Source organism: Eumetopias jubatus, unplaced genomic scaffold (genome assembly GCF_037043125.1).
Source record: "Eumetopias jubatus isolate StellerSeaLion01/CBP00866 unplaced genomic scaffold, mEumJub1_p1.0 scaffold_14, whole genome shotgun sequence".
NCBI lineage: Eukaryota > Metazoa > Chordata > Mammalia > Carnivora > Otariidae > Eumetopias > Eumetopias jubatus.
The window spans coordinates 89,525,120-89,550,391 of NW_028274820.1; the positions used below are offsets into that span (position 1 = coordinate 89,525,120).

At 40.7% G+C, this 25,272-nt stretch overlaps 1 protein-coding gene across 2 annotated transcripts in view; it reads left to right on the plus strand.

Annotated features, from left to right (window-relative positions):
* Positions 1 to 25,272, plus strand: part of EXOC4 (exocyst complex component 4) — a 721,833-nt gene that overhangs the window by 596,673 nt on the left and 99,888 nt on the right. For both annotated transcript variants that reach the window (XM_028106413.2, XM_028106414.2), the window contains exon 14: positions 17,226 to 17,404. In XM_028106413.2, coding sequence (XP_027962214.1) covers positions 17,226 to 17,404 — 179 coding nt within the window. The remainder of the gene's footprint in view (positions 1 to 17,225; positions 17,405 to 25,272) is intronic.

A 25,272-nucleotide genomic window follows, 5' to 3' on the forward strand; every position in this document is an offset into this window, starting at 1 on the left:
CTTTGCTCACTGAGTCATATCACCTTCCATCTTAAATCTGAAGGCAAAACAACTTATACACACATTTTAAAAAGTTTTTGGTGAATTACAACATACATGAGGTCAAGTGTAACCTTAGGTATATAACTCAGTGAAATGTTATATACGATTATACCCATGAAATCACCTCCCAGATCAAAATAGAGAACTCTCCTAGCACCCGGACAGCCTACCCTCAAGGTAACCACTATTCTGACTTGAATCACCATAGATCAGATTTGAATGTCCCCAAATTTTATATAAGTTTAATCATAGTATCAGGTTTATTTTGTTGAACATTATGCCCAAGAGATTCGTCCATGCTTCTGCATGTAGACATAGTTTGGAAAACAAATTATATTTACTTGAACAATAGAAAAATAACTTTTTCAGTCTGTTTTGTTTTGTTTGTGATTCTTTGCTCTTAATCTTTCACATTCTCTATCCTGATTAGCCATTGAAAGTGAAGATAAGTAGAAGAGAACACCCTTTATTGATGCTCCAGTGTGGTAGAGTTGACAGAGCCTCAGTGTAGCACGTTAGGGTACCATAGACCATGGCAGGAGCCAGAAAGACTGAAAAGTCACACTCCCCTCCTGTAATTAGTTTTTAAAGCACAGAGGGCTATTTGGCGCACGGAGGAATATAGAATCCAGTGCCCTTTGCATTGAATAAAGGTTATGTTCCCTTCATTACTAAATGAGGCCCTTTCCTATTCTTTTTTTTTTAACTAAAAAAATAAAGTGTGTTATTTCCAGGCTTAACTTTGAATAGAGGGGGAAAAATAGGTCAAGCCAGGGCTTTAATAGAAAAAGGAAAAATAGCAAATATCCTTTTGTTTCCCAAGAAGCTGAAAGCAGGCTTTCTAGCCCATTGTCTCTGCACCTGTCATATATATGTATATATTTATCCTTTTGAGATCAATGAATATCCACTGATAAAAGCAGTCCCACTTTCTGGAGATGTAATTAACAGAACAGGTAAGGTGTTAGGATAAATAACAGAGTAGGGAGGGATTGTCTAGGAGTTGGGGAGGCTATCTGTATTAGACTGTCCCCAAAAATCTGTGACCCCCATTTCACTCAGTGACCCAGGATTTCAAAAATAAGAATCATTTCTCTAGAGCCAGGTTTGAGAAACCTTACGTAGATAGATGTAATTGGTGAGACCAGGACCAGAGTTTTCAGGTGATAGAAGTCAAGGAATATATAAAACCTACAAATTAGTCTTGAAGTATAGCAGGCAGAAAGATTAATGATAAAAAATCATACAATCTGTTTCAACGATTACAACAATCAGAGTTGACGGTGTCTGGCACTGTATAGCAACATTACGAGTTTTCAGGTGTATTATTCTCATTCAGCAGATGAGAAAACAGAGGGGTAGAGAAATGAAGTAACTTCCTCAGATTCACAGAGCTACTAAGTGACAGAGCTAAAATTTGAGCCCAGATGGTCTAGCTCTAAGAACTACCCCACCGTGATCCACCAGCCTAAAAATAGATCAGGAATTTATAGTTTGGGACTTTTGAGTTATTCCTTCATTTTCATCGATCATTATAATCTTGACCGGTTTTCTAATCATTTTATGCCAATGTCAGACATTTGTCATATAGGTGCTTTTACTCTAGATTTAGTTTGCAATTATTAGTATTCATTGTATTACATTGTTATAAATTCTCTGAGTTTTATGTTTGCCTAGTCAAAGAAAAGAAAAAAGAAAAAGAATCATTGTTGAAAAAAGAAAGATGACACAAAGGGGGTGAAAATATAAAGAGGATATAAAAGAAATTATGTAGGTTTCAGATAGAGTGTAATGCGGACCTGAATAGGGAAGAGAGAGTAAGGGTATTTTAGCTATTTTTAGTTACTGAGTTCTTTAGAAAATAACTTTTCATTTTATCTGGAGAATCAAGTGAGTGCTGTGTTTATTAAGGCTGCTTTTTGTTGTCTTATGAAATTAGGAACTCAGTGTGATTAAAGAACAGCAAAATATTATTTCAAAGAGCAAGGTCATTCCTGAGATTTTACTTGGTATTAGTTCTGTATTAAATGGTTAATGAAAAAAAGAATGAAAGCAGAAAATTTGCACATTCACCTTCCTTCTGTGAAACCCTAATAGTACATCATAGATCCTCAGTAAATGTTGGATGAATGAAACTGAATTTAAAAATAGGAAGAATCACCCACTCTTCATATGAAAATAAAATGTAAAGAATGGTGAGCCAGTGTCTTAATTGGAAGAAAATGCCTTCAGTGGCCTCTCTGAAAGTTGCACACGTAGGAACAAGTTCCTTTTGGAAGCTCACAGGCCCAGGTTCTGGTCCTTGGCAAGGCCATTAATTAGTCTGTTTTATTTCGGTTTTGCCTTTGGTAGGTCTTTATACCTGTTTGGTTTCTTCAACCACCTCAGATTAGAGAGGCAGAAATCTAGTGGGCTTAGAAATATGTTTAGATGAAACATGGTATGAATAAAGTAGAGCATAAATAATTTTCATAAAAATTCCATTTGGAAATTTAAAAAGTTCTCAAAACAATATAAAGAAAGCTGTTAAAAGGTTCCCGGTAACGGGGCACCTGGGTGGCTCAGTCGGTTAAACGTCCGACTCTTGATCTCAGCTCAGGTCTTGAGCTCAGGGTCGTGAGTTCAAGCCCCACATTGGGCTCCACACTGGGCATGGAGCCTACTTTAAAAAGGGCGGGGGGGGGGGGACCTGGGTGGCTCAGTCGATTAAGTGTCTGCCTTTGGCTCTGTATCCACCTCCGCAGCAGGTTTCTTGGGCAGTGGGGAGTCTGCTTCTCCCTTTGCCCCTCCCTCTGCTCGTGCTCTCACGGGCTCTCTCTCAAATAAATAAATAAAATCTTTAAAAAAAAAAAAGGTTCCCAATAACTACAGCTATTGAAGAATCTTTAGATGAATTTGAAGGAATAAGTAAAAGATCCAGTGCAGGAAAAAAAAGGCTAGCTAACTTGAACAAAATGTTCATTAGAATGGAGACATATATTCCACTATCTCTGCAGGCTTAATATGACCTTAAAAATATAATTATAAAAGGAAAGATGAATCAGAAAATATGAATATATTAAGTACAAGGGTAGGAAATGCTTTGCTAAATTTTTTTTTCCCTCAATTAAACAAGATGAAGGTCATAGATGGATGTAGGCACTGCCAGACAAGACAAATAGAAGCAGACTCAAATCTCAAAATTAAACAAAAAAGACAGGTAATTAACTGGAGACTTACCTACAAAACTTATCAATTAATGTTCAAGATGACTGCATTAGGCACTTTGTTATTATATTAAAATGATATCACTCTTGTTAGCATAAGAGTGACAGTAAATGAAAAAAAAACCTTAAAATCTCTCCTATATATTGCATAAATGCTAATCTATTTAGACAATTATTGGAGGGTTATAATTATTCACTAGTATTATTAAAAAGTCACTGATAGAGTGTTTTCTACATTGTGTTTTTTGTGTAATTTCAGATCATGGAATTATTTAACTTTTTTAAACTTAGATTTTACTTCATTTAACACCATTCCTCTTTCTCTCATTTGGAATCTTAATCAAAGAAAAGATAATGATCTGCCTAATTTAGTCCCACTCAGCCCTTCAGAACGAGGCTGAGAATGATGTTCTCTGCCATTGTGGTGGGAGGGATACCTGTTACCTAGCCTGCGTAGGAGCAAGAAGAGGTGTTCTTAAGACAATAGCCAGCAATGAGACCAAAGCGCCGCCAAGAAGGCATGTGCCTGTTGTTGTCTTTCCCCAGCTCTGTCCCTGCTGATGGCCTCTCTCTGCTGCAGGCCGACGTCCTTCCAGACGATGAAGAACCACTCACCTTCTCACCTGCGTCTTTTTTTCCTTCTTGAACTTTTTCCGGTTCCCCATCTACCATGCTCTTTCCACCTCTATGTGTTTGCCATGCCTCTTCTTCTTCCTGGAATGCCCTCTGCTCATCCCACCCCTGCCTCCTGTCCCCCCATCCTGTTCTGCTTGCAAGATAAAGCTCAGGTATCAGCTCCTTCGGCATTTCCTCCCCAAAACTCTCTCCCGCTCTGCACCCCTCCTTGCTTCCCTCCTGCCTTAGGAGCTCAGAGTCCAGGAGGGTAGTTAAATAAGCAATTTATAGTGTGGGGAGTCCTGCTGGAGGTAAGGACATGTATACAAATCTAAGAGACCAGTAGATAAACTAAAAATAATAATATAACATTAGGAAGGGGAATTGGGTATAACTGGGGGGAGGGAAGAAGGGTGGTCAGAATCAAAATATCTAAAATTAATACATCAACAAGTAGCAATTTCCATGTGGATATAACCACTGGAAGAATTAGGAGCCAAAATAGTCTGTTTTTGGAAGCTGTAGGTTCTTTTTTCAGGGACACAAGACTAAGAGTGGGTAGGGGTCAGACAGGGGATCACTGCTCAGCATTTTAAGTTATTTAACCATGAGTAATTATTACTTAGGTTTTAATTTTTTGTTTCCCCCCCAAAAAAATTCCACATATCTTCAAACCCTGTTCCTGTTCACTGCCAGTTCAGTAATTCTGTATAAATACATCATCATTCTAACATTTTTTGATCTCTGCAAAAAAAATCTTAATCTTAAGTCATCTTAACTTTTCTGCCAATTTTATGCAAAGCATTTACTCTTCTGTGTATTATCTCACTTCGTCCCAGAGGTTCCCATCTCTTCCTTCGTCTTCCTCCTATAACCCCTACACCCCACCCATTCCTCAGTTCCTTCCCCTTCTCCGTTCCAAGAAAGCTACTTGAAGACAGGCAACTTAATTGCTTACTTTGGGAATAATTCCATTGCCTTTGCTTGAGATCAGTTGTTTAGTGTCTCTGCTCTGAGTAGATTTAGATTATTCAAAAGGAAATTATATGATAATATGAGAAATAACCAGAATGATCAATGAGCTAGAATACTCAGGTGAGGAGGCTCAGTGATGTATGAATTTTGACTTTTAAATCTGCAATCATTCTTGGTAGCTGAAAAACCAAAGTATGTGTTCAGCTTATAATTATTGGTTATTTTAATCCTACATTTGATAATCTGTTTTGAAGCTTAATAAATGTTCTTTATGGAAATCTATTGCTATTTGTATAAATGCATAACTTACAGTGACTCACAGCAGAAAAACTATACCTCAGAAGTCCGAGCACCTATAGAAAAAACTTGTACCTTATTGTTTATATCCAGTGTTGCTTGACAACAAGCTACAAAGAAAACTTAGTAGCCAGGCTTATTTGAGTAGCTTGGCTAAAGAAAGTGTGTTCCGTGCTATCAGAGCACTTCAATGCAATTTTATTCCAAGTGGATTCTATATCAAAACTCTAAGTGGGTGCCATCAGCCTGAAAATAATGTGCTGTCCACAATTAGCTCTTTGCTTGTTGTAACCTAGTATCAATTTCTTTCTTTTTTTTTTTTTTGAGTTATTTATTTGGGAGTGATTGAGTGAGCACAGGCAGGTCCGAGAGCAGGGGAGGGGCAGAGGGAGAGGGAAAGAGAAAGAGAGAATCTCAAGCGGACTCCCTGCTGAGCGCAGAGCCCAACGCAAGTCTCTTATCTCATGACCCTGAGATCATGACCTGGTGAGCCAAAACCAAGAGTCAGAGGCTTCACTGACTGAGCCCCCCAGGCACCCCAACCTAGTATCAATTTCCGTAGAATTCTTCACTCTCCTTACCCACTGATACATCAGTATACTCATTTACTATTTACAAAAAGGGGGTACAAAATGTGGAGAAAACCCTGAACTGAGCTTTGGGCTTCTGCCTCACCTTGCTGCTAGTTTTCTGTGTCTTTAGCCAGCTCCCCTCACTTCTTTGCACCTCTGTCCCTCCTCTGTAAATGGCAATCTTTAATTCTAGATCTTACACGCTGGGACGTGTGTATATGTGTGTGTATATACTACATTAGGTCACGTTTAATGTCCAGTAGAGTTGTACTTTTATGTTGTGTACTTACATTTTAGAGTAGATGGAGCCCTTTTGTAATCATACACCTAGAACATTCTGTACATTTTGTAGAATTTTTAGTATAAATTTACTCTGTTTTAGCTACTACTCAGGGTTCTGGTTTTAGTATATTTACCTTTATGGCATATTTTTTGCAAACATTCATCATTCATTTGATGTCTCCAAATCACAACCTTTAATTATTAAGCTGATCTTACAAGAAAATTTGGTCAATTCTTCAATGACTCTTGTTTTCCAGAAAAATATTGTCACAAAAGCACAGGTTGCCTCAAAGACTTTTTGAAATCAAGTTCCTAATAAATTAGGATTCAGCACTTGATATCAAAAGCATAGGGTTAATGACCAGAGTACTTACCTAGTATCATGGCTCTAGAATTTGGGTATTGAATGCCAGACCTAGCGTAAGTCACATAGTGGTTGCTCAGTGAATGCTTGTTGCATGAATCTATGTCTGTACTCATGTACTACTTGATATACGGTAATGGAGTTAAAGAAGAGAAAGGATAGCATGGAAGGAGTCTTAGAGTGTGGGTGTGTATTAGTCAGCTCAGGCTGCCGTAACAAAACACCGTAGATTGGGTGGCTTAAACAACAGAAATTTCTTTCTCACAGCCCTAGAAGCTGGGAAGTCAAAGATCAAGGTGTCGGCCAATTTGGTTCCTGCTAAGAGCTCTCCTCCTGGCTTGCAGAGGCCCATTTTTTGCTATTTCCTTACACGTCGGAGAGAGAAAGAGATCTCGCTCACGTCTCTTCATATAAGGGTATTAGCCCATCATGAGGGCTCCACTTTCATAATTTAATTACCTCCCAAAGATCCCACCTCTAAACACCATCATTTTGGGGTTTAGGACCTCACCACATGAATTTCAGGAGTGGGGAGTACATTTCAGTCCATAGCAGGGTGAAAATACTTAGCTGTTTGCCTACCGTCTGAGTTGTCGTTTTACACTAGTGATTGGAAATGAGCCAGAAATAAAGAAGCTAGCTGTTTAATCTGTAGAATATATTGTTAGTAATACAGGCAAAAGAAGAAACGTCATGCTACTGGAGAAGAAAAATGACAAAACTATAATGATAGAAAAAATTTAAAGAATTGTTTGTCACATGACTTACACAGTTCTGAGTCAAATAGGAACAGAGGTTTGTTGTGTTTTTTTTCTCTAAAGACCCTTTTAACGTTTTTATGGTGTTACCTTATTTTCTTTCTTTTTTTTTTCAAGATTTTATTTATTTATTTGAGAGACAGAATGAGATAGAGAGAGCATGAGAGAGGGGAGGGTTAGAAGGAGAAGCAGACTTCTTGCTGAGCAGGGAGCCCGATGCGGGACTAGATCCTGAGACTCCAGGATCATGACCTGAGCCGAAAGCAGTTGCTTAACCAACTGAGCCACCCAGGCGCCCTGTTGTGTTGTGTTTTTACATAATGAATCTCCCATTGTATATTTGGACTTATCACTCAGTCACTTATATTGACCCGTGATTAGAATCTTGGCCTCTAATTGGAGACTCACTATTTGAACCCTGGTGTTTTGCTACCAGCCCAGCCTCTATAGGCTTCATGATGAAAAAAGTGATCGTTTTATGTCTCTCTTTTAGACAGGGAACCCACGTAGAGGTGAAATTGCCTTTAGCAGAATGGTGCCTTTGCCCTGCCATCACCTTGGTGGCTCCAGGCCCTTTTCTTTGAGAAGAAAGTTATTTGAGCATAATAATTTTTCTGTGCTCACCCATAAGAACACAACACATAAACTCTTCCAGAATTCTTACACAAGGACAGAAAGATGGACAGGAAAAATTATGCATTTATGCCTTCATGGATTAAACATGTCAAAACATAACTGGCTGTCATTCTAAATGTTACCTCTCCAGATCTGAAATAAGAATGGCAAAGACAGTTTGTGAGAGTTCTGATTGCTTTCGTAATATTGTTCAAGTTTTTAATTTGGTGCGTTAAAGTCTCATTGTGCGTGTTATGTTATACCTTGTACTAAGCCTTCATTCTCAGAAACTCAGTGCTCTGGGAAGAAACTTAGAGTGATTCCTGGGAGACTACTGTCCTAGGAAGTGATTTTGAAAAGCACAACAATTATCCATCTATTCCTTGCTTCTTTTTTGTTTGTTTGTTTTTTGAACTTAAACTTTTTTCAAAGATGAATTCACAGAAAAATTGAAATAACTGTCCAATGAACGCATGTATACCTTGACTTAGATTTACTATTAACATCTTGCCATACCCGCTCTGTTCTCGCCAGATAAATGCACATACTTGTCTCTTGCCACACCATCAAAAGTAGGCTACCCGACATGGTGACCTTTCCCTCTTAAACACATGAGCATACATCTCCCAACAACAAGGGCCTTCTCCTACACACGCACGTTATTACCAGATACATTCATTTTTTTGTTGCTGCCATAAGGGATTATCAGAGAGTGGCTTAAAATAACACAAACCCATTTTCTTACAATTCTATAGGTTAGAAGTCTAACTCGGGTCTCAGTGAGCTACAACCAAGTGTCAACAGGGCTGTGCTCCTTTCTGGAGGTTCTAAGGAAGAATCCATTTCCTCGCCATTACCAGCTTTTAGAGGCTGCTCTCATTTCTTGGTCTCCTTCCTCCATCTTCAGAGGACTCTCTGACCTTCTTCCATCATCACATCTCTCTCCCTGACCAGAGCCAGAGAAGGTTCTCTACTTTTGAGGACTCCTGTGATTAGGCTTGGTTTTAAAAAGTAGAAAAGTGCCTGTTATTATGAAGGGACTCTACTCTGAGGTTTGGCAGATGTATGTATGTCTCCCCTCCTTTAGCAATACATGAGAGTAGAGTGCTCAAGAAAGTCTAATTCCTTGGTAAGAAGCAATTTTTGTATGTCTTGAGGCAGCAGGACTGATCTCATGGGTTGTGAGATCGAGCTCCATGTCGGGCTCCACATGGAGTCTGCTTAAGATTCTCTCTCTCCTCCCTCTGCCCCTCCCCACGCTGCTTGTGCACACATGCTCGCTCTCTTAAAAAAAAAAAAAAAAAAATATATATATATATACACACACACACACACACTTCTTCGTCACATCCACTAAGGTGACTGGAATTTTTAAAAAGAGAGATAATAGCAAGAGTTGGCAAGGATGTAGAGAAATTGGAATCCACATATGCTAGTGGAAAATGGAAAATGGTACCGCCATTTTGGAAAACAATATGGCATTTCCTTGAAAGGTTAAAAATAGTTATCCTGTGACCCACCAATTTCACTCCTAGGTATATATACCCAGGAGAAGTGAAAACACATACCCATGCAAAGATTTATACATGAAAGCTCATAGCAGCAAAACTCATAATAGCCTAGAAATGGAAACCAACGCTAATGTCCCTCAGCTGATGAATGGGTAAACAAAATGTGGTATATCTATACAATGGAATATTATTTGGTAATAAGAGACATGAAGTACTACTCTAGGCTTGAACATGGATGGACCTTGAAAGCATGTTAAGTAAAAGAAACCAGTCACAAAAGATGACGTATTGTGTGATTCCATTTACAGGAGTATAAATCATAGATGAATGTCTGAAATAGGGAAACCTATAGAGGCAAAAGTAGATTAGCATTTACTTAGGGCTGGAGGGTAGGGGTCGGGAATGAGTATGAAGTCTAATGTGTACAGGGTTTCTTTTTGAGGTAATGAAACTGTTCTAAATTGTGGTGTGGTCACATAACTGTGATTATACTGAAAACTATTGAACTGCACATATTAAATGGGCAAATTTTATGACACAGGAAATATATCCCAATAAAGCCATTATTTTTAAAAGTGCCCATGCCTGAGCCCCACCCATGACCAATTAAATCAATTTTTATAGATGGAGTTTGGCATGGAGAATTTTGTTTACACCTTCCTAGTTCAGCTTTTAATGTATGGCCAGAGTGAGAACCACTAGTTTAACTACCAAGATCCCTCTCAGGGCCAGAATATCATAAATCCATGAGTCCGGTGTTTTGTGCCTGTCGTGGTGAGCGAGCTGATTTAGAGAAACAAGAGAAAGAGCTGGTGGTCAAACCTCCACCCCCATGATGGTCATGATTAATTTTTCTGGCTGTCATCTGTGAGTAGAAATCCAGAAACTACAATTTCCCTGCAACCAGGAAAGAAAAGAACAATAAATTAATATTGTCCTAAGCCCCAAGCAGGACCGGGGAGCAGAGAAGTTGTTGATATTTTATACATTCCCCGTGATCGGAGAGAGCACCCTGGGACCCCTCCCAGACTCATTCCCAGTCATTCCCTGCACAGAATTGTGGACTGCTCGGCGTCATCTAGCCAGGCCAGAGCACTGCAAGTTTTTACATGGCAGACGGACCGTAGATAAAGAAAGCAAATGAAAAAAATCCTTGATTGTGATTATTGACGGAGACAGATTTCTAAAGAGGAACAATTACTTATTAAATGTGAAAAATAGCTGTTCACATGAGATTGTGTGATGAAATGCACATGCATGAAAACGAGTGAAGGATAGACTTAGTGATGAGTTTTAGCAGTTTCTAGGAGGAAAGAAATAATATTGTAATCAAGATAACTGGGCTATTTTATTCTTATTTATGAGGGTTTAGACAAGATCATTTTAGAAAAACAGTTTTTTGAAAACCTGATTAAAGAACCCATCAGAATGGTACTACCCCCATTATTTTTGACACAGACAAATTGAGTTTTGAAAGGGTTGAAGATTGAGCAGTTATAAAAAGCAGAAGTGATAAATGGATGTGTCATTGTCACATCTCAATAGAATCAGTCGGTATTATTAGGAATCTAGGTAGGTGACCTGACCTTTTTATAACCTTCATCAGTTTAGGCTCTGACAGATAATGGCTAAGTGATGTCTACAGGTCACCTTAACATGTCTCGGTTTCTCTGCCTATACAACAGGACTAATTAATTCCCATGCCAGATAATTGACTCAGTCCCCAGTAGCACTGAATATGGCCAGACATCGTTATTAGATCTAACGTATAAGTTAAGGTCTAACGTGGAAAATAGAAACAATGTCAACTGTTTACCTCCGAGAGAATTTAATGTAGGGAATTGGTCATACATTTTAACGAGGATCTATCAAACAGGAATATTAAGATAACCCATAGATTAGCAACAGCAAGAAGCCACTACCTCCCTTTAGCTGGAATGCCAAAGGAGAGAGGAATTTACTAGAACACAGCATGGTAGGAGCTAGAGACAAGAAGGAGATGCTTCCGTTGCTGGAGACATCACTCAAAAGGCAGAGAGGGTGGGGGATAAATGCCCTGCCTTCTCCTTTTCCTTTGCCCTTCAGTGTCCCCCCACCTAGGGCCTCCCAGTGTCAGTACCCAGCTGGGAGCCTGGAAAACAGCCTGCAGGGGTCAGCCCCTGCGGCGCCCCCCCCCCCCGCCCCCCGCCGTAACAGATCAGAGCAAGGGAAAGATGAGGAATGGATCTTACAGCAAACAGGCCTAGGACTTCTAGAGTCTCACCTCTTTTGTTACTCTGTATCCATTCTCACCCTTACGCCCATATTTTAGAACTTCGTACTTCTGCTTAATATCAGGTGCTATTCATCATATAAAGGCATTCCCTCTCTCTCTCCCCAATAAAGGAGAGCCTGGATCAACACTCACTGTATTCATCTCAAGTCTAGGATTTCCAGTGTCCTCCATGGTCAAGTCTCAGATGTGACTCCTTATATCTGGTGACCTCTGAATGGAATTGGAAAGGTCGGGGCACCTGAGTGGCTCAGTTGGTTAATTGTCTGATTCTTGATTTTGGCTCAAGTTGTGACCTTAGGGTTGTGAAATTGAGTGTGGAGCCTGCTTAAGATCCTCTCTCTCTCTCCCACTCCCTCTGCCTCTCTCCCCACCTCTCTCTCCCTCTCTAAAAAAAAAAAAGAAAAGAAAGATTGGAAAGGTGATCACTACCAGCTCCTCATATAAAATAGTGGTGTAGATACCACCTCAAACCCATTAGGATGGCTATTATTAAAAAATTAAATTTTTTAAAACCAGAAAATAGCACATTTAGGCAAGGATGTAGAATAATTGGACCCCCTGTGCATTGCTGGTAGGAATGTTAAGTGGTGCAGCCACTGTGGAAGACAGTTTGGTAGTTCCTTAGAAAGCGAAACACAGAGTTACCATATGATTCAGCAGTTCCACTTCTCTGTATGTACCCAAAAGAATTGAAGGCAGAGACGCAGGTACTTGTATACCAGCAGGCACGGAAGCATTACTGACAACCAACCGAAAGGTAGAAACAACCTAAATGCCCATTGGCCAATTAATGGATAAACAATATGTGGTATGTACATAACAAGAAAATACTATTCAGCCTTAAAAAGGGAATGAGACTCTGACTAAGACCTCGAGGAAATCTGACAGTGGTGCTAATAGAAACATTTCAGGCAAGGCAAGCAGTTCCGTACTTTAAGTGGCTGTGACGGCCTGGGGACCACACTGCCCCTTCCGAGAGGCAAGAAGCCTGTGGGAGTCTGGTTAGCTCTTTGAGCTGGTCCTTGCTTTTCCCTGCTCTGTCCCAGATCAGAGAGGAGTGAGCTCCGGCAGGTTTCCAAGGCGCCTGGGCAATAGGAAGCCACGGGGAAAGACGGGGAGATTTGCGGGGAGAGCAAGCAGTGAGTCTGAGTGTACGTGTCATGTGACCAAACAGAGCCCAGATCTGCAGATCAGTCATTTTGAAACTATTCGTGATATTTCTTTCGTAAGTGCATTTAGTCTGCTGCAGATGCAGTTTTGTTGTTTTTTTTTTTTTTTTTGGCCTTTCTAAGATTTCAGCCGATAACAGAACTATTTAAAGACTAAATGGAGACAGTTTTCAGCATCTTTGGCAAAATTCTCTTAAATGAATTCTTGTCGGATAGACCTCCTTCAAGATTATAATTGTGTGGTAAAATTAAATTAAACGGGTTTTACACTCTTGGCAAAAATCTCTTAAATGAATTCTTGTCAGATCAAGCTCTTTAAAGATTATAATTGTGTGCTAAAATTAAGCTTCACAGGTTTGACACTTCTGTAGTTTGATAGGCGTCTGCGTGAGCATGTTGGCCTACCCCTGATGAAGGCAGCTCCTCGCGCAGGCCTCAGCAGCTAGAGCACAAGCTTTGAGTTCTGATTCCTGTTCCCGGCTGTGTCCGATGATCTGTGGGCCATGAACGAGTGCCTGTTACTTCTGAATTTCTGTTACTCCACCTTTTCAAGGTGGATGATTCTGCTGCCCACTTCAGCCCAATATATGTAATGTCTTCTTTCATTAATGGGCTCACAGAAGAAGCAGAAGATGAAGAGTACGTAGAAATTCAGATCTAGAAAGAGGAAATAGTATTGGCCCAGATGCTGGGTGGTCATCTTTCTGGCAGCGAGATCCTCTATAGCGGACGGTGATGGCATGTTGAGCAAGCCCGCAGCCTCGGTCCAAACCAGCTGTCAGACCAGCCAACCACCCATTGCCTCCCACTTTGGCTTAAGTAACTATAACTTCCACATCCTCTAATTTTCCCTGCTAAAATCCTTGATGTGTCCCTTCAAAAGATTTTCTCATTTGTGGTAGAGTTCCCAGCTTTCGTTTTTAATTAAAAAGTAAACGCTCTTCGGAGAAAATGTGGAAAATACAGAGAAGCACCAAGCACCAAGCGTAGTCCAGTTACACAGTTAGCATTTGGGTATGTAGACATCCAGTCTTTTTTGGTTTAGATAGACATATGATCTTTTTTTTTTTAATATCCTACAGTACATACTGTTTTATAACAGCTTATTTTACTCAGCTGGGGATCATGGCTAAAAATAAGCTATAGCCAACATTTTTCTATGGCATCGTGTTTTCTACTATATAATTTCTGATGCCTGTGTAGTTTTCCATAGTGTGGATATACCATAATTTATTTAAGAAATTAGAAGTTTTAAGAAAAGATCTGTAGTCGAGCAGCTAAAGCCATCCCCTTAAAGGTTATTGTAACACATAAAAACTGTCCACCAAGCTCTTTGACACACACAGATCCTGGAAGGAATGATTTTTTTGTGTGAAATGGTTATAGCTGTCAATCATTTATCCCTGATGTCCTGGTTTCTGTGCTCTCTGTAGGTTGTTAGGGGGTGATTATGGATTCCTGTCAAATGAGATGTGTACTATGTATTCAACATGAGGCAGTTTGTGTTTTTCTGTCTGTTGCTCTCCCGTCGGAGGAGGTTAAGCAAATCTAAGTGAGCCAAAGGGAAATGGGATAGGCATCCAGGGCTGGAAGCCCACCGCACTGCAGACCTGCCCAAGGCCCAAAGATCCCCACACAAGCAGATTAGACTTCTACATAAATACATTTGTCTTGATTGTCACATTCCACCCAGGGTTACACCTACATGCATAAAAACGCCTCCAAGCCTGTTTTTCAAAGCTGTTTGCCTCCCCTGTTGCTTTTTAACCACCCGGCTCAAAGGCATTTTTTGTGTTATATCTATCAAAGATGATTAAGGGGCTGGGAGAGTTGATATATAAGGACAGACTAAGAAAACTAAATATTTACAGCTTGACTGAGTGACAGCCACAGAGAAGATGCTAGAACTGTCTGCTGGGCTCAAATCAAAGAGGAGACATTGTTTTGCTTTTCCCAGTAACTTGATTTTAGGGATATCTAAATTCAGGGAAAGTTTTCTGAGGGTGACATCATTTATGCTAATTCGATCATTGTGTCAGTTAGAAATTGCATTTAGCTGCTGGTAGCCGAAGCTTGGAATAGCAGTGGCTGAAACAAATAGTTTTATTGTCCCTCCTGTGACATGAAGCCCGGAAGCGTATTGTCTCGGAGACTGCTGTGTAGTTCCGTGGTGGCATTGGGACACCCATGCTCTCCTAATCATTGGCTCCAGTATTGACAGCATTATTTTCGTACTCAAGGTCACCTGATGTTTGAGGAAGCACTGTTGCAGCTTCACATGCTGTGACTGCATTCCAGAAAGGCAGGGGGCACAAAAGGTCCCTGCCAGCTGAGACTGCTTATAAGGGCTTTCTTGGAAGCCCACTTACTGATTTTGGTTTATAGCTCATTGACCACCATATCTGCAAGAAGGGCTAGGAATTGAGTAGGGTGTTTTGCTTTGTTTTGTTTTGTTTTGTTTTGTTTTTAAACATGGCTGACCTCAACAATCCCAGGGTCCTTTGCCTAAGAAGGCATGGGATGATGGATACTGGCCAGGTAACTAGTGGTTCCTATCACTATCATATCTCTTGAAGATTCTGGAAATCTGGCCTCCTAAGACATGGTGACATTTGCTGTGATGTTACAAGGTTCCATTTGTAAAACTAGCCCTTGAGATCTAATTTACTTACTTGTGATCATTCATCTATTTCAATTCATTCATCATAGCCTTACCCTGGGCTGACGCCAAATAAACCAGCCATCTCAACAGACTGTAGAGTGATAACTACAGCTTGTTAGCTTTCACCAAGTTGCACTGGGTCATGCACCTCACATCCCCTGAATGATTGTTTCAAAATCCTCCCAAGGGGGGTGGGGTGTGGAGAAAGATGAAAAAAGACTCACCCGTGGGGGATCACTGTACCCTTCTGTCTACTTTTGGAATTACTGAAATTGTCCCAGTAAAGGTTTTTAAAACCCCCTCCAATGTTTACATTACTTCATCTGAGGTCAGCACTCTCACCCCCAGCTAACGATGCTGAGAGAGGTAAAGCCGAGTCCCACAGTAAATGGCAGTTAGGATTCAGCGCCAGGTTTGTGTAACTTTGAAGCCTGTGCTCTAAGCCTTAGTACTCAAAGAAAGTGTGCTTCCCAGACAGTATCTGAAACTGGAGATGCAGACTTTTGGGTTCCACCCCGAGACCTTTTACAAGACCGGAAGTATGCACACTTCCGGTTCCTGCACTGAGTCTCTGTTGCCTCCGTGACCCCAGCTTACCCAACTCAGTCAATCGAGTATGACTTTTCCTTAGAAAAATGTAACCCTGCGTTGAAATGAGAAGCCTCATGGTGAGTCACTACTTGGTAGCGTAAACATTTTTTAGTAAGTTTTTAATTCACAGCCGTTGTTTCTTTCCACGTGGAGCGTCTGCTATCGTGCGGGCACTAAACACCGGTGTGTCCATTAAGCCTCGTCCTGACTGTCAGCTGTTACTGATCACTGCGGGCTTGAAACGTAATATGGTTTTGCTACTTAAATAAAGCCTTTGCCTCTGCTCCCTTAAGGTGTTCTGAGTTTTAAGAAGCTTTGGGACTTAGAACTCTCCAGGTGCCTGTTCCAACCTTTACCAGTAGCCGCTGGGCTTCCCCACCTGCATGGAACTTTCCCTAAAAGACGAGATTTTTCTCCCTAGCATCCTCAGTTGTCTTCTGTCATTTCAGCCCTCTGTCTTTCTGAAAGAAAGGGCGCTGTGGGAATTAGATGGAGTCCCAGCTCTGCCACTCATGTGTCATGGGGGCACAACGGTTCACCTTCTGAGCCTCCATTTCTGCCTCTCGGGGCCCTTCCGACTCCCTCTTCCTGTGACCCCACAGAACTTGATTTTTCAGCGCCCCCCCCAAAACATTATGAACATGCTGGGTTGTGTGCGAAGACCATCTGACTGTGTTTTTCTAGTCAGTAAAAGGATCCAGCCTTGGTTTTTATTGGTCTCTCTTTTCGAATAGTACAAACCTAATGCCTCGTAGTTTGCTTCAGATCCTTTTACAAGTCAATGAGTGAATGAATGAGGTCTGTCATATCTCAACTATAATCTGCTCTCTTCAAGAGACTGGACCCTCTTTGCTTTTGAACATTTTAAAACGTTTTCTAGCTGGTCAACTTGGTGGTTTTATTTATGCCCATAACCTTCAAACCATGTACATTTTTTCACACCCTAAGCTATTGGCCAACGTCCATAGCAGAAGAGGCAAGAAAAAAACCCACGAGAGAACGGGCATCAAAGCCATTCCCAGGGACCATCACTGTCTAGGTGAGGCCCATGCTGGCTCCTGTTGAAGGTATGAGCATCAGGGAAACTTCATTCTTCTAAGAACTGTCCTTCTCCTACTAGAATAATTTTAAGCAGGTATATGATCGTTTTCTCACAACAGTAAACCTAGTAAAGATAGCATGCTATGAAATACTGACAAATAACCACTGTGCTAGACCTGCCTAAAACAGTATTGCCCACCTCTGTCTTTTCCGTGCTGTATGTGAAATATGTTTCTGATTTGTTTCTCAGGGCAGCCTTTGGCAAGGAGTCGGAAGTTCTTATTGGGAACCTGGGTGATAAGTTAATCCCTCCGCAAGACATCCTCCGTGATGTCAGTGACCTCAAAGCTTTGGCCAACATGCATGAAAGCCTGGAGTGGCTAGCAGGTCGAACAAAGTCAGCTTTCTCCAATCTTTCTACATCCCAGAGTAAGTATCTATTATGGTGGCAGTTGTGGGGACAGCGGAAGGAACTAGACTGAGTAGTTTCATTTGAAACGCGGGTGCGTATACATGTCCCCATATGAGGGGATGTCCAGGTTGTCAGAAGGTCCGTGCTAGATCCATGCAAGAATTCTGCTTGGGCTACGCCTCTCATAGTTTGTGATTCCACTGAAGGAAGTAATCTCGGTTTCCCTGGGTGGGGCATGGAAAGCCAAAAAAGGTTCACGTTCACATAGCTTGATATTAAACCTTCGAAACATAAAATCGTGGAAGAACACAGTGGTTGTGTCTCCAGAACAGAAAACAGTACCTTTGTCCTCCTTACAGCTTCTCAAGGATAGGAACTGTCTCAGAGCTGAGCACACGGCTGGTGGTTTCACTGTAACTGCCGTAAAGCTAATGAAAAAGTGTCTAACGAGAATAATAGAAGTGACAAAGGTGCTAGAAAATAGACAATGAGAAAAACAGTGATTCCCGAAAAGGAATGGTTGAGAGATAACTTACAGAATTCAAGGAAAGGAAGAGATAGGATATGAAATAAAAATGGGAAACTTTTTTCTATTGAGGGCCAATGACTCCGAGAAAAAGAATTTGAAAACTTTAGGGCACATACACTTTATTCACTAGCGATAAAATAAATACTTTGGGGCACATTAAAAGCATGAGTTCAGAAGTATGTGTTAGGCTGTTAAAATAGAAGCAAAGAAAAAACGTTAGGAAGAAGGAATAAAGGAGCTGACAGATCTGAATGCATAAATAAACAGCAGGAGAAAGTAAAATAACAGCAATAACGTGAGAGAAACAGACTCAGCTTTGAACTTAATATTAGAGTTAACTGTTAGGAGATAATTAGAAGGAAAAAGCCCGCATTGTTTGGACTGTGAACTTCAGAGTAAGTTATTTATTATCATTGTCTTTTGAAAAGTCGTGATTTTGGTAACCACGCTTCCAGCCTCGAGATGGAAGCCGTGGGGATGAAACTCACAGGGGTAAATTCTTCCCTGAAATACGTGCCCCCTAGAGGCTCAGGATCCCTTGAATGCTCCCTGCTAAACCCGCCTGGTGCTGATTATGTCGCTGTCCTAAAGCTCAGTAGTGGATGGGGAAGATGGACAGAAGGAAGGGGGCTTTTGAGCGAGATTATATACTCTGCTTAAGAAGTCTTCTTGAAATACTACTTTTCATTTATACTTTTATTTTTATGCTTCTTATTTAACCGTACTTTTTGTCTGAGGCTAAAATTACACATTATTTAGTCTCTGAATCTGTAAGAATAGGGTAGTTTGGGCGCAGCGTGGGGCCTGAGCAGCTCTTCGTCAGGAGATATCCTTGAAAGGCCCTCAACTTTCTAATCCTGTCAGGATCAGGCAGTCTGTCACAAGCAGTAGTCTAAATTACCCAGTTTATCCCAGCCCCACCCCACTGCACCAAAAATAAAAGTCAGAGCTAATTCCCCTTCTGCTAATTGCCAAATAAACAGTTCTGGTAAAGGGGTCACATGCTGCTTTTCCCGGTTTCCTTTGATCCCTACAAATGCAGGACTGCTTGGGGTCAGTTGACTGGGAAGGGGTCCTTTCGTTTGGTAGGCCATCGACATCTGATATTTAATAATGCAGTCTCTTATTTCCAGTGGCTCAGCATTCCAGACTTCTGTTCTGCCCATTTGAAAAGGGTTTTGCAAAGCAAAACAGTCCGTAACCTCTACAGCCAGCCCCTGAATGATTCACACTGGCTAACCTGACATCAGCTGTTTTCAAAAAGAGAAAGATGTTCTCTGAGTTATGCTCAACTTTGTAATTGAACGATATACCTGTTGTGTTCATGTCACTGAGAGTACCCAGTACACTTGATGTCTAATTCTTGTCTTTAATCATCTCTGTTATTCTGACAAAGATCTCTTCTACCACACCCGTTAATACTTTGTCTCCTGTGTTCAGTTCCATTTTATAATATAAGTTGTACTCTCTCAGTTCTTTTCAGGGTGATTATTCCACCCAGTGAGTGATTTAAGTGACTGTCAGCATTTTGACGATCAGAACCAAACCCAAGTGAACTGTAATCACTACTTATGTTGTCTTTGCTAAAACAAAGCATTTAGCGAACCTGGTTTATTCTGCTAACAACAAGCCTGGCTCACCCGCACTCATCTGTTCTTTGAATTCCCAGGAGAGATGCCCATTGATGTTTATAATTTGAGCAAAGCAGGGAATTCTCTGATAATGGGTTACTTTGATTGCTCCATGTCAGTGAGACTCTAGAAAGGGAAAAAGGGGTAGCTCTTTATTATTCCTTTGAAAAGTGAACCAAATGATTACCTCAACAAAAGTTTCCAAATCTGGAGACTAGGTAGCATGAAGAAAATGCCAGCCTTTTATCTAGCACTCAGGGATACTCAGCAGGATGGGAAGAGATCCAGAAAAGAAGATTTCAGTTCATTTCTTGCTCCACATTCTGTAAACTATTTGGTAAATACGCGGCTTTGATAGAATGACAAAGCTAGTAGTGTTGATGGAGTAGAGGAAATTTGCAGAAAATTATTTTCATAGTAGAATATCTCTCCAGACATTACAGCAGGACTGCCATCCACCCAAAACATGTCATGTCACACAGAACAGAGTACTGCATTTTAGTGGCAGGGCATGGTCGCCCATTTGTCCGAGAGGTGAAAGCTGACCATTTCTTCAAAGATAATTTTTCTATTTCTTTTAGTGTTTGCCTCAATGTCACTCTGTCTCTTCGTGCTTAAAAGGGTCCTCTCACCTCAAAGAGGTCCTGATTACATCAAAGGCACTGCTCTTACTTTCATCCTCCTGCAGTTTTTGGTTCCTGCTCCATTTCTTCTGGTATCATCCCCCACCACCCTCATCTTCCCTCGTACCTGTTCTGCTTAGGATTCTTTCCATTGAAAGAAACAGACCAGTGGAAGGGAAAATAATTCATGGACTCATAAAACTGGTAAATCAAAGGCTTCGGGTGTGGCTGGATCCAGGTTTACAAGATAGCATCCTGTCACAGACATGCTTACACACCTCCGCATGCTCTCTTACGCATTCTCTCTCTCTCTCCCTGCCCTTCTTGCCTCCCTTCCTCTGTCTCTTGGCATTTTCTCTTTATTGCTTTCCATCTCAGGCAAGCACTTTCCTTATGTCAACATCCTTGGCCACCAGCAGCCCCAGGATTATTTGATCCCGGACAAAAAAAAAAAAAAAAAAAAGAACATCTTTTCCAAGAGCTCCAGAAACAATTCCAGAAAGGCCTTGGATTGACCCAGCTTGACCTTCTCTCATGGGTTCTACCTGATTCTCTTTGTATAAGCCTTGTTTCCTGACTCTGTTTTTCTCCCCATCTGCAACTCAGTCTCTGTCTCCCGCTCCCCCTTCTAGAACTCCTTTATGTTCAGGACATGGTTTCAGTGCAAAGAAGTTGAGCAGGATCATATTTAGCATTGGGCATTCAGGATCTAGGTTTATACATATTTTCCCCCATGGATCACAATTTCAACCTTGTAGTACAGACTGAAGGTAGCATCTGCCCTTTGTACTATCTGCTGTGTTTAAGAATCCTAAACAAAGACACTGAGATGAACTGTTCCCTTAAGAAATTTCTCAGCAAATGTGACCTACATAAAAATTGTTGGAGTGTATTCAATTTGAACATTAATTGTTTTCTTTTGTAGTGTATCCTTTTGTTTTAGATATGTGTGGCTTTTAAAAATAGACTACAGAGAAGTGGAGGGTTCAAGGGCTTATTTTGTCTGCATTGCTTCCTCAGGAGGCCTCCTCTCTGTCTTGGATCCTGTAAAAAAATCTCCAGGATTAGAGATCCTAAAACCTCCTTGATTACATATTCTGCTCTTTAAGTAACCTTACCATCTGGGAGGTCATTTATTTTTTCTTTCTTTTGTCTTCTTTTCTTTCTTTCTTTCAAAAGTCCCTTTGCTTCAGTCTAACCCTCTTTCTTCTGCCTGTTCTTCAGAAATCAGATGTTGAATATTTTCTCCATAAAATACAAGACGTATCTGAAAATACTTCCCTGGCTTCTACCTGCCCATCTCTAGATATTGAAGACATCTGGCCTGACAGTCCCAGTCTCTGAATCAAGGGCAACCAAACATGCAGAATTAGGAGCCCAGAGCAGGCCCAAGTTCACTCACACTCTCTTGGTTGGTGAACTTGGCTGTTTGTGAATGTGGGCCCTACCATGGGTTCCTTTGACCCAGGCTATCCACCACTGCTCGCAGTTCCCATGACTGGATTTCTTGCTGAGCCCACATGCACAGATGATAAGCAATAAAATATCATACCGTAGGCTTTTCCAGTCTGAGAAACCAAAGGTTAAAACATTCCTCTAACCTCCAGGGTGAGTAAATGTCACAATTTTGGTTTCTGGAATTGGTTCAGGAATTGTAGTATTAGTTTTACAATTATTTATCTACTTTTTTATTATAAAAATACATAATACTAAATATACCATCTTAGCCATTTTTTAAAGATTTGTTAATTTATTTGAGAAAGAGAGTGAGTGCATGCACCAGTGGGGGGAAGGTCAGAGAGAGAGAGAGAGAAAGAGTCTTCAAGCAGACTCCATGCTTAGTATGGAGCCCGGGGGGGAGGGGGGGGCCTCGATCCCACGACCCATGAGATCATGACCTGAGCCAAAACCAAAAATCAGTTGCTTAATCCACTGAGCCACCCAGGTGCCCCCATCTTAACCATTTTTGAGTGTACAGTATTGTAGTATTAAATATATTATTGTGCAGCAGATCTCTAGAACTTTTTCATCTCGCACAACTGAAACTCTATACCCACTGAACAATTCTCCATTTCCTCTCCCTCCTCGCCCTGGGTAACCACATTCCACTTCCTGTTTCTATGAGTTTGATTTTAGATACCCTTATATATGTGGAATCAAACAGTATTTCTCTTCTAGTGACTGGCTTATTTCACTTAGCATCATGTCTTCAAGGTTCATCCATGGTGAAGCATGTGACAGGATTTCCTTTTTTATGGCTGTATAATATTGCATTGTATGTATCTACCACCTTTTTTTTAATCCATTCATCTCTCAGTAGACATTTGGGTTGTTTCTACCTCTTGACTGTTGTGAAGAGTGCTGCCATGAATATGCGTGTGCAAATTATACTTCTTTCTTTTTTTTTTTTTAAAGATCTTATTTATTTATTTGAGAGAGCGAGAATGAGAGCGAGAGAGAGCACATGAGAGGGGGGAGGGTCAGAGGGAGAAGCAGACTCCCCGCTGAGCAGGGAGCCCGATGTGGGACTCGATCCCGGGACTCCAGGACCATGACCTGAGCCGAAGGCAGTCGCTTAACCAACTGAGCCACCCAGGCACCCCTATACTTCTTTCTTAAAGTGGAATTATTGCTAGGGATCTTAGAAATCATCTGGTCCAACTCAGTTATTTTGCCCATGAGGAAATTAAGGCTTCAGAATGGTCACACTGCATGTCTATGCCTGAGCTGGTATGGAAGCAGGTCTTCAAATTCCCAGTTTAATTTTCTCTCCACTACATCACTGTCTTGACCAGGACCAAGATTTAGTACTGGCAGTGCTAGGGGGGCCATTAATGCCGTATTTCTATTAAACCACCCAGGAGGGTCATCATATTTTTTAATGCAAGTGCTTTAATACCAACACTGAACCTGTGATCGTTTCTGACCATCATTGCCGGTGTATAACCAGAATTTCTATTCCTTAAATTTACAGGGTTTTTGCACATATCCCTTTTGAATTTCATCATTGTTGAGAACAGTACATTTCTCAAATTTGTCACTCTGTTTTTGTTCTACAAGTATTTGCTAACTTAGAAACTCTGTCTTGTTGCCGTATTGTGTAATAAATTCTAGCTACTACACTGTCCTATACAGTAGCCACTACCCTTGGGTGGCTATTTAAATTTAAATTAAATAAAACTAAAAATTCAGCTCCTCAGTCACACTAGCCACATTGACAGCAATGCAGTGTTTCCCAAACTTAGCAGTGAATTCTCTCTCTGCAGAACATCTTCTAGGACTTTGCTTCCGTGGAACGACTTCTGGGAAACACTGTCCTGTGCTATATTTATATAATTTGTTTAGAATCTTTGATTTCTCCCTGCACAGTCAGGCACAGGACAGGACAGATGTTTTTGCTATTGCAGGAATGTAATTTCATATAATTGGCAAATTTGCACACCATCAGATGATTTCTGTTGCAATTTGGTTGATTATTTGATTTGTTCAATCATTTTTAGAAATGTTCGAGTCAACCAATATAAAATGACTATGGTTTCCTTTTTGCTTGTTTCAAACATGGCTGCGATACTGACACTTCTCCAGTCACTGTGCACCTTCCTCACAGTTAGCAAAGACTCAAATAGAATTCCACACCTCAGTTCATTGTCAAATGCTAATATGTCCATTGTGGGGGTCCACAAAAAAATTGATTTTTTTATTAGAATTTTTATTGTGGAATAGTTGTAGATTCGGAGTAAAGTTGCAAAGATGGTACAGAGTTTCCATGTGTATATCACACCCAGTTTCCCCCTACTGTTAACATCTTATATTAATAGGGTAACATTCATCACAACTAATGAACCAATATTGATACATTGCTATTAACTAATGTCTTGTCTTTATTAGAATTTTCTTCGTTTTTACCTGATGTTCTTCTTCTGTTCCAGGATCCCATCTAGGATATCATAATGTATTTAGGCATTATATCTCTTCTTTAAGTTCATCTGGGCTGTGGCAGCTTCCTAGACTTTCTTCCTTTTTGATGACCTTGACAGTTTAGAGGAAAACTGGTTGGGTATTTTGCAGAATGTCCTTCAATATGGGTTTGCCTAATGTCTTCTCATGATTAGACTGGACTTACGGGTTTTGGAAAGGAAAACCACAGAGATAAAGTGCTATTCTCACCTATTCGTTTCAAGAGTAACTCCTATCAATGTGACTTATCACTGATGATGTTCTGGGATTGATTTTTATGCCTCCAATTCATGTAGCCCTCTCCAGACAGTTCCTTCTGAATTCTGGAGCGACTTTCCATTTTTCCACCACAAATTGCTTTGTGTGTTTATCTTTCTAGTGACTATTTTTTAACATGATGAATGCATCTCTTATAAGCCCAATGTTTGGACAAGTTGAATAGCTGCTAAAGAAAATAGTTGTCTACCTTAAACAATTATGCAGTTGATATAGATTCTATAATCTTAAGAGTCTGAGAGTCTCTGTGTGGGAGGAGCTGTTTTTATCTACGCTGAGCCCCTTGATGAGGGCCTACAGCTACTTCTTAGTTGCCATATGTGCTAAACACTCCTTAAAAATGTATACAATCGTATTTCAGACAAAGCCATGCTGAGATTAAAAGAGTTATCTGAATTTTCTTTACTAAAAAAATCAACGTAAAATGCTGACTCCAGGCCTGTGTATGAGTGAGACTTGCTTCCTGGGAAATGTTGAGTAGCAATTCTCAAAGTTGGCTACCCATCAGTTGTAATCAGTTGGGATTTTTTATAATCCTGATGCTGGGCCCCACTGTCAGAGATTTCCATTTAATTGTTCCAACATGTGGCCTGGGCATCTCCAAACCAATCAGATCAGAGGTTGAGAACCACTGTTTTAAAGGATCGGTTCACATCCTTGGCTTATATTAGAATCACCTGTGGAGCTTTCACTCAGCCCTCTGGGGGAGAGGCCTAGACCACTGTGCTTTTTATTATCTCCCCAGGTGACGCAACAAATAGCCAAGATGAAGAAGCACAGATCAGGAGCCCCCCTAGTGTCTTTAGTCTCTCTTCGTCTTCTGTTGGGGAAATTATTTTTGGTTATTTTGCCAGTTCTTCTATTCTCAA